Genomic DNA, 13,314 nt, shown 5'->3' on the forward strand with positions numbered 1-13,314 from the left:
AAGGTCCGTCAGGATATGGGCACTCAAAGTACTGCCGTGAGGGAGCAGACTGATACCCTACACTCATTGCACACTGTGAAGTCATGACCTCTAATTGTATATCCATTCTTGGCGATGTGCAGTGGCCCTTTGTCAGCTGCTTGGTGTGGACAATACTCTGATGTCCTTGGTGCAACAATGGAAGAACTTTTCGCTGGAGGGACTGAGTGACCATGAATCTTGCATCACCACTTTCAGTGTGCATCAGGAAGGTGCCGATCTGTACAGAGATGGTATGCTGATGAGTAAAGTAGCAATGACCACTGGTTGGCATATCTCCTTCAGACTCCGCGGCCACCCACAACGAACAAACTTGGGCACCATCTGCAAAACTGGGTCCGATTCTGTCTCTTGTGCCACACAGTGGAAGGTGACCAGAAAACCTTCCAAAAGCTGGATTTCTTCTGAATTAATGTGATGACAAGAGTTCTTGGAGGAATCAAGTGCAGCATCGGAGCCAATAGGGAGCCTCGACAGGCGTTAGGGTGTTTGATAGTGTGACGATATGCCCACAAGAGAAGGTCCCACCGTTGTAACTTCAGTTCTGTATGTGCTTGGACAGGCTGGGAGAATCTGAACAGAGCTGCCTGTGGTCTGTGAATAGAGAAAAGTGGCTGCACAGGTTTTGATGGAAGTGCATGACTCCATAAATGATAGCCAATACCTCCTTTTCAAATTGGCTGTAGTTGCTTTGGGCCTTGGTCAGTGTCTTTGACGCAAATGCGGTTGGTCTGTCATTGGAACCCATGCAGGTTGACAACATTGCACCAGTGCCATAAGATGAGGCATCTACTGCAAGAGGGACAGGCTTGCTTGGGTCAAAGCGAACCAAACATCGATCACTTAGTAGTGCATCTTCCAGCCACTGGAAAGCATTCTGACATTCGGATGACCATATGAACAAAATGCTTGTGCAATGCCATGTTCAGAGGTACTGTGATCTGAGCAACATTCGGGATAAAATGGATGTAATAGGTTAGATTCCACATTACAGCTTGCAATTCTGATAGATTGGTTGGTGCAGACAAGGCACAAATGGCCACTAGGTGTGAGTGTGACAGATAGATTAATCACGTGGCCAAGGTACTCAATTTCCGTGTGAAAGAAGGAACACTTGGAGTAGTTGCACATCAGTCTCACTTTGAACAATACTTGAAACAATGCCTCCAAATTTGGTAAGTGTCCTGCTGGTGTATGACCAGAGACAACTATATCACCTAGATAGTTAGAACAAGAAGGTACTTGTATGTGAGTTGCTCAAGGAACCTTTAGAAAATAGCTGGGACGAAAGCTCTACTGAATGGAAACTACTGAAACTGGATTCTTTGGCTCTTCGTCTAAAGGTAGCTACAGGGAGGCCTCCTGGAGATCAATTTTTGAAAAGAATTGACCCTGACCTAATTTTTCCATCAAATCCACTGGATGTGCTTGCTGTTAAGTCTTGTGGGTGCTATATATGTTGCAACTTCTCCGCAATACCAGAGAAGTAGTCATTTACAGAATTTGACAAGTTCTAAGGATTTTCTATTGTTCTATCCTCATATTTTATTTGTATGTTATTAAACTTGTGTCTGTCTTTTCCATTTTCTTGTTTTATGACACCCAAAATTACTTTGCTTTTATTTTGTGCACTATTTATTATTTAGTCATTGAATGTTGTTTTTTTGTCCAGTAAGCAGCTCTCTCCTGTATATTTTTTAATATTTGTAATAGTAATCAAGTGACTGTGGCTTAGTGTAGTGGTATTGTAAAAACTGACAAAGTTAAGTGTCTGTGAGAGCTTTGTAATACCTCCAGTTAGCCATCTATTTTCTTTTGCTGCTGCTGTAGAAGTGGCTACTTTTGGAATTTTCTGCTCAGAAATTAATTTAAATCATGTTCAGGATTCAGAGAACTTACACTACTGGCCGTTAAAATTGCTACACCATGAAGACGATGTGCTACATAGGCGAAATTTAACTGACAGGAAGAAGATGCTGTGATATGCAAATGATTAGCTTTTCAGAGCATTCACACAAGGTTGGCGCCGGTGGTGACACCTACAACGTGCTGACATGAGGAAAGTTTCCAACCGATTTCTCATACACAAACAGCAGTTGACCGGCGTTGCCTGGTGAAACGCTGTTGTGATGCCTCGTGTAAGGAGGAGAAATGCGTACCATCATGTTTCCGACTTTGATAAAGGTCGGATTGTAGCCTGTCGCGATTGTGGTTTATCGTATCGTGACATTGCTGCTCGCATTGGTCAAGATCCAATGACTGTTAGCAGAATATGGAATCAGTGGGTTCATGAGGGTAATACGGAACGCCGTGCTGGATCCCAACGGCCTCATATCACTAGCAGTCGAGATGACAGGCATCTTATCTGCATAGCTGTAACGGATTGTCCAGCCACGTCTCCATCCCTGAGTCAACAAATGGGGACGTTTGCAAGACAACAACCATCTGCACGAGCAGTTTGACGACGTTTGCAGGAGCCGGGACTATCAGCTCGGAGACCATGCTGCAGTTACCCTTGACGCTGCATCACAGACAGGAGTGCCTGCGATGGTGTACTCAACGACAAACCTGGGTGCACGAATGGCGAAACTTCATTTTTTCAGATGAATCCAGGTTCTGTTTACAGCATCATGATGGTCACATCTGTGTTTGGCGACATCGCGGTGAACACACATTGGAAGCGTGTATTCGTCATCGCCATACTGCCGTATCACCCAGCATGATGGTATGGGGTGCCATTGGTTACACATCTCGGTCACCTCTTGTTCGCATTGACAGCACTTTGAACAGTGGACATTACATTTCAGATGTGTTACAACCCATGGCTCTACCCTTCATTTGATCCCTGCGAAACCCTACATTTCAGCAGGATAATGCACGACCGCATGTTGCAGGTGCTGTATGAGCCTTTCTGGATACAGAAAATGTTCGACTGCTGCCCTCGCCAGCACATTCTCCAGATCTCTCAACAATTGAAAAAGTCTGGTCAATGGTGGCCGAGCAACTGGCTCGTCACAATACGCCAGTTACTACTCTTGATGAACTGTGGTATCGTTTTGAAGCTGCATGGGCAGCTGTACCTGTACACATCATCCAAGCTCTGTTTGACTCAATGCCCAGGCATATCAAGGACGTTATTACGGCCAGAGGTAGTTGTTCTGGGTACTGATTTTTCAGGATCTATGCACCGAAAATGCGTGAAAATGACAGTTCTAGTATAATATATCTGTCCAATGAATACCCATTTATCATCTGCATTTCTTCTTTGTGTAGCAATTTTAATGGCCAGTGGTGTACTATACACATTGTTTTTCATAACCCAGGTTTGATTTGCCAGTGCACTAGAGCAATTATGTATATTACTCTCGGAGACCCCCCCCATGAACCATAGACCTTGCCGTTGGTGGGGAGGCTTGTGTGCCTCAGCAATACAGATAGCCATACCGTAGTTGCAACCACAATGGAGGGGTATCTGTTGAGAGGCCAGACAGACGTATGGTTCCTGAAGAGGGGCAGCAGCCTTTTCAGTAGTTGCAGGGTCAACTATCTGGATGATTGACTGATCTGGCCTTGTAACACTAACCAAAACGGCCTTGCTGTGCTGGTACTCCGAACAGCTGAAAGCAAGGGGAAACTACAGCCGTAATTTTTCCCGAGGACATGCAGCTTTACTGTATGGATAAATGATGATGGCGTCCTCTTGGTTAAAATATTCCGGAGGTAAAATAGTCCCCCATTCGGATCTCCGGGCGGGGACTACTCAGGAGGACGTCGTTATCAGGAGAAAGAAAACTGGCATTCTACAGATCGGAGTGTGGAATGTCAGATCCTTTAATCGGGCAGGTAGATTAGAAAATTTAAAAAGGGAAATGGATAGGTTAAAGTTGGATATAGTGGGAATTAGCAAAGTTCGGTGGCAGGAGGAACAAGACTTTTGGTCAGGTGAATACAGGGTTATAAATACAAAATCAAATAGGGGTAATGCAGGAGTAGGTTTAATAATGAATAAAAAAATAGGAGTTCAGTTAAGCTACTACAAACAACATAGTGACGCATTATTGTAGCCAAGGTAGACACAAAGCCCTCGCCTATGACAATAGTACAGGTCTATATGCCAACTAGCTCTGCAGATGACGAAGAAATTGAAGAAATATATGATGAGATGAAAGAAATTATTCAGATAGTGAAAGGAGACGAAAATTTAATAGTCATGGGTGACTGGAATTCGATAGCAGGAAAAGGAAGAGAAGGAAACATAGTAGGTGATTATGGACTGGGGGGAAGAAATGAAAGAGGAAGCCGCCTGGTAGAATTTTGCACAGAGCACAACTTAATCATAGCTAACACTTGGTTCAAGAATCATAAAAGGAGGTTTTACACATGGAAGAAGCCTGGAGATACTGACAGGTTTCAGATAGATTATATAATGGTAAGACAGAGATTTAGGAACCAGGTTTTAAATTGTAAGACATTTCCAGGGGCAGATGTGGACTCTGACCACCATCTATGAGCTGTAGATTAAAACTGAAGAAACTGCAAAAGTTGGGAATTTAAGTAGATGGGACATGGATAAACTGACTAAACCAGAGGTTGTACAGAGTTTCAGGGAGAGCATAAGGGAACAATTGACAAGAATGGAGGAAAGAAATACAGTAGGAGAAGAATGGGTAGCTTGTAGGGCTGAAGTAGTAAAAGCAGCAGAGGATCAAGTAGGTAAAAATAAGGGCTAGTAGAAATTCTTGGGTGACAGAAGAAATACTGAATTTAATTGATGAAAGGGAAAAAAAATGCACTAAATGAAGCAGGCAAAAAGGAATGTAAACGTCTCAAAAATGAGATCGACAGGAAGTGCAAAATGGCTAAGCAGGGATGGCTAGAGGACAAATGTAAGGATGTAGAGGCTTATCTCACTAGGGGTAAGATAGATACTACCTACAGGAAAATTAAAGAGACCTTTGGAGAAAAGAGAACCACTTGTATGAATATCAAGAGTTCAGATGGAAACCCAGTTCTAAGCAAAGAAGGGAAAGCATAAAGGTGGAAGGAGTATATAGAGGGACTATACAAGGGCGATGTACTTGAGGGCAATGTTATAGAAAGGGAAGAGGATGTAGATGAAGATGAAATGGGAGATATGATACTGCGTGAAGAATTTGATAGAGCACTTAAAGACCTAAGACGAAACAAGGCCCCAGGAGTAGACAACATTCCATTAGAACTACTGACAGCCTTGGGAGAGCCAGTCCTTACAAAACTCTACCATCTGGTGAGCAAAATGTATGAGACAGGTGAAATACCCTCAGACTTCAAGAAGAATATAATAATTCCAATCCCAAAGAAAGCAGGCATTGACAGATGTGAAAATTACCGAACTATCAGTTTAATAAGTCACGGCTGCAAAATACCAACACGAATTCTGTACAGACGATTGGAAAAACTGGTAGAAGCCGACCTCGGGGAAGATCAGTTTGGATTCCTTTGAAATGTTGGAACACGTGAGGCAATACTGACCCTGCGACTTATTTTAGAAGAAAGATTAAGGAAAGGCAAACCTACGTTTCTAGCTTTTGACAATGTTGACTAGAATACTCTCTTTCAAATTCTAAAGGTGCCAGGGGTAAAATACAGGGAGCGAAAGGCTATTTACAATTTCTTAAGAAACCAGATGGCAGTTATAAGAGTCGAGGGCCATGAAAGGGAAGCAGTGTTTGGGAAGGGAGTGAGACAGGGTTGTAGCCTCTCCCCGATGTTATTCAATCTGTATATTGAGTAAGCCGTAAAGGAAACAAAAGAAAAATTCGGAGTAGGTATAAAAATCCATGGAGAAGAAATAAAAACTTTAAGGTTCGCCGATGACATTGTAATTCTGTCAGAGACAGCAAAGGACTTGGAAGAGCAGTTGAACGGAATTGATAGTTTCTTGAAGGGTGGATATAAGATGAACATCAACAAAAGCAAAATGAGGATAATGGAATGTAGTCAAATTAAGTTGGGTGATGCTGAGGGAATTAGATTAGGAAATGAGTCACTTAAAGTAGTAAAGGAGTTTTGCTATTTGGGGAGCAAAATAATTGATGATGGTCAAAGTAGAGAGGATATAAAATGTAGACTGGCAATGGCAAGGAAATTGTTTCTGAAGAAGAAAAATTTGTTAACATCGAGTACAGATTTAAATGTCAGGAAGTCGTTTCTGAAAGTATTTGTATGGAGTGTAGCCATGTATGGAAGTGAAACGTGGACGATAAATAGTTTGGACAAGAAGAGAATAGAAGCTTTCGAAATGTGGTGCTACAGAAGAATGCTGAAGATTAAATGGGTAGATCACATAACTAACGAGGAGGTATTGAATAGGATTGGGGAGAAGAGGAGTTTGTGGCACAACTTGACAAGAAGAAGGGATCGGTTGGTATTACATTTTCTGAGGCATCAAGGGATCACCAATTTAGTATTGGAGGGCAGCATGGAGGGTAAAAATCGTAGAGGGAGAGCAAGAGATGAATACACTAATCGGATTCAGAAGGATTTAGGCTGCAGTACATATTGGGAGATGAAGAAGCTTGCACAGGATAGAGTAGCATGGAGAGCTGCATCAAACCAGTCTCAGGACTGAAGACAACAACAACAACAACAACAAAAAATCTCGGAGAAGATTCTTTTGTAGCCCTGCCAGCAGTTGTGGGGGTTTTACCAAAGTTGTCATTAGCGTTATTGTCTGAAGTAATGATCTCGAAAGGCTAGGATATTTCATAAAAATTTTAAAAGTTTCACTGTTGATATCTGTAAGTGTATAGGTGCTGTACTTTTTGATATCCTAATAGCCCTCTGTTTACCACCTGTGCCATGCTAAAGGGGCTCAAAATGTTTAGAACTTATTTCTAATGTCATCCTCAACACCTGTGTTCATATTCAGCCCCACATAGTATTATGTTTGTTTTGGGGGGCTGAAGCTCTTGCCAGGTGTTCAGTTAATTTATTAAAGAAGGTGTCCACATTACTACTAGGTGAGCAGTATGCACAACAGAATGATTAACTTCTTGTAGTTTAATGGCTGCCAATTCAAAATGTTTATCTACACTAATTGTGATAAGATCTGGTCCAGCTTTAAAATGTGTGCCACCTCTGAGATAAATAAACATTTCCTCCCTGCCCCCCTTAAGATATTTCTAGAGTAGCAACTTGCACTTTCATATGATGATAGCACAATATGCTGTGTTTCATTATCTCTATGCCATTGATCTTATTAATGCATACCACCATCCTGTTCAATGACTTTAATTCAGTTTCGAGCTGTTGTCCTTAATTTTTAATGGACTGCACATTTTGATGAAGAACAGATAATTCCAGGCAGCTTTGTGGTGTTTGTGCCCTCCTGTACGTTACATTCTATCTTCTGTGCATGCAATGAAGAAAGCTCTTAAATGGCTGAGATACTTTTAAGGGAGGGGAACTTATTGTCATGATTTGTCCTAAAAAAAGGCCTCTGCCAAATCAGCTAAAAAAATGTACCCAAAAATCAAGTCCAGTTGTGGGAAAATGGAAAACAGAAATAGGAAATTATGCATTCACTAAAAATGGCCATTTCCCCAAAATTCAGAATGCTGCTTATGTGTAGTAAAGGATAACTGCCTGTTTCAACTAAGCATACGATAAAAAAAAGTAGCAATAAGTAGTCCAGTAGACTGACCCATTATGTCTGTCAGTTTGTACTTTTGTCAGGAGCAGAGAGTAGCCTCTTTGTGAAGTTAACAATGTAATGCCCATCAAAGATGCCATTTGGGCTTTGTTTCCTTAGCAGAATTCTGAGAAGCCTTGAAGCAGGTCAGGGTCAAACAATAGTCTCAGTAGTGTTGAATGTGCCACAAAGGATCCGGCGGCAGGTACAGTTTAGAGCAAATTGTTGTTAGTGATCAGTACAAGGCCAACCAAATGCAATATCTGGTCGAAAAAAATCCAATGAAGTCAGAAAGACATTGTTAGCAAAGTTCATATGTGCAGCTATCTCAGGAGCTGCAGTATGCCAATGCCCAGAAGTATGTGCTCCAGTCAGGGAAATGCACATATGGGATCATTAATTGTATAGACTGTCACAGTGAGATTGGACCATGAATGAATGGAAAAGTGTTATCTTCACAGATGAATCCCACTTCAGTTCACAGAACAATTCTGTTCTATGTACACTGGTCCTTAAGAGCCAGGCAGTATCTTACTAAGAACACATCTCAGCCACTTTAAAGACGTATTCAAGAAAAATGGATATCTCAAATCCAGTGTGTGCTTTCAGGCGGGAGGTAGAGGCCCATTAAACAGAACATGACGAGGAGAATAAAACAAAGGCCTATCTGCTGTACACTGGCAAAGTTTCGAGTAAGATCAGCAGATTCCTGGCTTGGTATAACATTAAATGCATCTTTGTCCAACTCCAAAAACATGAGTAGTGAAACATGGCGCTCAGGGCTCCATAAACCAGGCATCCGTCATATTCCATGTAAGTGCTTAAGGCATATATTAGGTAAACTATGAGGAAAGCCAAGACTGGTCTCAGGAGGACTAGAGACAAACCAGTATCAACCTACCCTGAAAATCTGCAGCTGCAGAATACTGCCTAGCTACAGGAGACTTAATGAGGTATTACTGAAAAAAAGTGAAAAGATGATAAGGTACACTATCAAAATCTCAACTTTCATCCATAGCTGCGCTCGGGTGGACATCTGAGAACAGAAGGCTCTTGCATATTCATCAGCAGACAATGCAGCAGGTGACAAAATTGCAGGAACATCATGAAAATTGACGTGGCTTGTGTTGGTTATGTACTGTTATTGGGAAGCATAATGTTGGACATCTACAACTATGTGTGTGACTTCTGAGTAGCAGTTGGTCCAGGTTACTTCTTCATGGATAATATTCATCCACATTGAGTTGCTCTGATGAATGGATTTCTCTCAGCTGAAAGTATTCACCACATGGACTGATCAGTGAGATATCCGGGTCACAGTCCTATGCAGCATGTCTGGGATACATTGAAACAGTGAATTACAGTGTTCAGTTGCCACCAATAACTCTTCCAAACTTGCCATAAGCCATTATCAGGAATGAGATAGACTGCCACTAGAGTGATTGAATCTTTTCCTAGAGAGAAGACAACATCGTTATCAAGAGGAATATATATCATGCTGTGAGTAATCTTTGCCTTCATCTGTAATCATTCCTACATCTTTTCATGGTCTCCTGTTCTGATTACATTTAACTAGGTATGATGAGTGCAGATTGTAGAACTGGCCTCTGTAGTAAACTTTTCCCATGTACCTTTTTCGGTATTATTTTTTTCGGTATTATTTTTCGGTATTATTTTTGTGCAGTTTACTTTAAAGTCATGGCAGCCACATCCAGGATATACCATTTTGAAGATAAGACCGCTTCAGCTGTAAGTCCTTTACTAATAAGCACAACCTGTTTCAAAACATTTTAGCTGCTTGCGTCATCAGAATCTCATTGGGAACATAACTTGACTTTATTGATGATGCAGCTAAAATGCTGTGAAACCAGTCATTCTTATAAAGAAAGGACTTACAGCTGAAGCGGTCTAATCTTCAAAATGAAATTATTTTTACTATTTTGTGTTTCCTAATTTTAACACACCAGTTACCTATCACTCATTTGTAAACATCTTAGGGGGAGGGGGGGGGGGGGGAAGCGAGAGAGAGAGATAGAGAGAGAGAGAGAGAGAGTGTGTGTGTGTGTGTGTGTGTGTGTGTGTGTGTGTGTGTGTGTGTGTGTTCGTTCACAGCTTTCTATTCTGAAATGGTACATACATGAGACAAATAGTAAAAGAGATATACGAGGGGGGACCCAAAAGAAACCGGACTTCAAGGGCGCTGTCACTCATAGATGTAGTGCAGGGTTCTCACGCTAGATGGTGTTAGTAGAGACCTTCATGAAACAGCTGTGCATACGGCGTCAGTGTAGAGCTGAGCGTGCAAGTGTGGTATTGTGTTTCTCTGACTGTTGGCGGGTTTCCTCTGCGAAGTCGTTATGGCAACTTCAAAAGAACAAAGGGTGTGTGTGAAATTTTGTTTCCTGCTTTAAAAAATTGCAACAGAGACACACCAAATGCTTCAGAAAGCTTTCCAGGAGGGCGCTATGAGCTGCACACAGATTTTCGAGTGGTTTGGGCTCTTTAAACGTGGTGAGACGTGTGTTGAAGACCAAGCTCGTTCTGGACGCCATTCAACATCGCGAAATGAGGAGAACATTGAAAAGGTCCGCCGAAAGATCAACGAGTATCATCGCCAAACGATCGACCAAATTTCAGCAGAGACAGGAATCAGTTGGAGCTTGTGCCAGCGGATTTTGAGTGAGGATTTGCACATGAGACGTGTTGCTGCTAAATTTGTTCCACGCCTTCTCACACAGGAGCAAAAAACCATCTGCATGAATGGGTGTCAGGACTTGAAAACAGAGATTGCATGTGATCCAAACTTCATGAACAAAGTCATTACAGGGGATGAGAGTTGGTGTTACGGGTATGACCCAGAAACCAAGGAAGCATCAAGCCAGTGAGGTCAAATGTGAAGACGATGATCATTGTCCTTTTTGAAGTTCGTGAAATTGTGCATCGGGAATTCGTACCCCCTGGCCGGACTGTTGACCAGCACTTTTACTTGGATGTTTTAAGGCGTCTGCGAGAGGATGTGAGGAGGAAACGCCCAGAACTTTGGTAATCTGCATCACGACAACGCTCCAGCACACACGGCCTTACGAGTGACCCACTATTTGGCATCTCAGAGGTGGTCTGTCGTTCCCCATGCTCCATATTCCCCGGACCTAGCCCCGTGTGACTTTTTCCTATTTCCACGAATGAAAAAAATGCTAAAAGGGGAGCATTATGACGATGTGGAGGCGGTAAAAACAGCTTCGGAAAGGGCACTGGACAATATCAAACCTTAAGAGTTCCAAACATGCTTCCAACAGTGGGAAAAGAGACTTGACAAGTGCTTTGCATGTAATAGAGAGTATTTTGAAGGTAACTGAAGTAATTTTCTAAAAAGGTTTGTCAATAAATTTTTTATGACAACAATCCGGTTTGTTTTGGATCCCCCCTCATATGTATTGGGGCAACATAAGATTTCTGTATTCAAGTATTGTAAACACCAGTATCACCCACCAAACAATTCTGCCTCATTTCATGATTTATCACTTGGTCTTGTTTTTAATATGTTTTTCCATCAGGAAAGTGCATGCTACTCTCCTTCTAATGGCATCTGACTTTATTTATGCTGATATTCATTTGAAGTCTCTTGTGCATTCTCTGTAATTACAGCTACCATCATTTAAGTAATTTCGCAATAACATTACCAAAATTTTGATGTTTTCATTCCAGATTGGATATTATGCCCAGGAACATTACAGCAGCAACGGATGCGATTAATCATGTCAATCTGATGCCTGCTTACGGTATGTTGTGCATTCTCTTACCATTTCTCAACATCTTTTCTACATATTTACTTACTAACAGCAAATATGGACTTTGCAAATCTGTCATCGCTATAGAATTTTATTACAGTAAGAAGTGGCATGGCTTAGGAAAGGGAAAACTTTATTAAGAGCAATCGTAAGACAACTCACAAAGCCTGGTGTCATGTACATCAGAAAGTGGGCCACTGCACTGTATAAAGTAGAGTTGTTGACAGCTTGTGGCAGAAAAAGTGAGGACAATGACCTCAGGCACCAATGTGATTAGCAGGTGCTGGCATGCAGCCACAATGTTCGAGAATCTTTAGCAAACCTTTGAAAGAGTCAGGTGGAAACATCTCTCTGGGAGAAACTCACACTAAAGTTCCTGCAAAACCAGTATTTGAACAGTTAGTGCCAGAGGCTAAGACAGTCAGTACCATGAGTTAGAAGGGGTACCAGGAAGCAGCTAGGAACAGTACAAGAGCAGAGTCTTTGGGAGCTGTCACTATAGAATGACACTTTGATGCTGATGCAGTAGAAACTACAAGAAGTTTGTACATATTCAAAGGAGGACAACTGAGTTCCTGATAAATATCTGGCAGCAATTATTACAATATTGAGTTTTCTGCTTGTTAGAAAAGAATAGGCTCTGCACAGTTTGTCTCTAGTTGTAGCAACAAGTAATAGATGATATGTCTTGTGTGTCAGAATATAAAGAGGAACAAGTACTGTTTCACAGTTGTCTCCCATTGTGATTAAAGTATTTGATTGCATATTACTAGAATGAGTTGCAAGTAGAGAGTTCGTCTCTGATAGTGAAAGGTAGAACCTAAGAACAGGAAGTTGCTGGAAAGGACCAACATATAGAGTGATAGGGTATCTCATTGATTTGCAAAGATATGAAACCACTGTAAGACATCTCTCTGAGTGGAGGTTCACTCTGAGTGAAGTTGAACTATTTGGAAATAAATTGTTCTTAAATTGATCCTTAAGTGCTCACATCCTTATTCCCTTCCTACAAAGCCAACAACTTCTCTCCATTCCAAAATCACTTGTACTAAACATTCTAGGAGACTTCGTCCATCTCATTCTGTTGAAGTTATCTCCAGCCCACATTGTTGTCATCATCCTGATTGCGCCACACAGGTCCAAAGATGATGATAGGACATGTGCCAAAAAGCAACAGATCACATGCTGACATTACAGACTATCTCCACCGTATACTATCCTGTGCAGCTTCATCCAGTTTCCTGGGAATCCTAGTTGTTGCAAGTCTTTCCATAGTCAATTCTCCCATCTTGTTCTTGGCCTTCCCTGGGGGGCACTTAGGGGGCACTTTTCCTCTGGCCTTCCTACCAATATTACTTTTGCGGTAGCATAATCAGTTATCCTCATACCTTTGCAGCCCATTGTAGTCACTTCATCTTTGCTGTTCAGTACAATATTGTGCTGATTCTTCACATCGTATATTTCTTCATTTTTCAGTCTCCTTCACCCTTTTCCTTCCTATGGTGGCCCAAAATCCTTCTCATGATGTTTTTCTCACACACCATCAGTTTTTCTGAGTCAGTCTTGGTGATAGCAAATGTTTCTATGCCATATAACAGCCCTGGATTATTGCATTACGCACTTAATTTTAAATTTCATTAAGATTACCCTCAATTTCATGATTGGTTGTCAGTTGTATGATATGGAAGCACTAATGATTCATTGGTTTACTTCTGGTTGGACATTATTCCCCTGAATGAAGTGCGATGCCAAAAGTATTTGAAGTTCTCATCTTTTCAACTTCATCTCTCCCACCTGCAAATCTCTAGACATATT

The 13,314-nt window shown here is 41.6% G+C and overlaps 1 protein-coding gene across 1 annotated transcript in view; it reads left to right on the top strand.

Annotated features, from left to right (window-relative positions):
* Nucleotides 1-13,314, top strand: part of LOC126194860 (39S ribosomal protein L4, mitochondrial) — a 52,199-nt gene that overhangs the window by 32,836 nt on the left and 6,049 nt on the right. Inside the window, exon 5 of the mRNA XM_049933204.1 lies at nt 11,417-11,490. Within this exon, the coding sequence (XP_049789161.1) occupies nt 11,417-11,490 (74 nt within the window). The remainder of the gene's footprint in view (nt 1-11,416; nt 11,491-13,314) is intronic.

This window comes from Schistocerca nitens, chromosome 7 (assembly GCF_023898315.1).
Source record: "Schistocerca nitens isolate TAMUIC-IGC-003100 chromosome 7, iqSchNite1.1, whole genome shotgun sequence".
Classification (NCBI taxonomy): Eukaryota; Metazoa; Arthropoda; class Insecta; order Orthoptera; family Acrididae; genus Schistocerca; species Schistocerca nitens.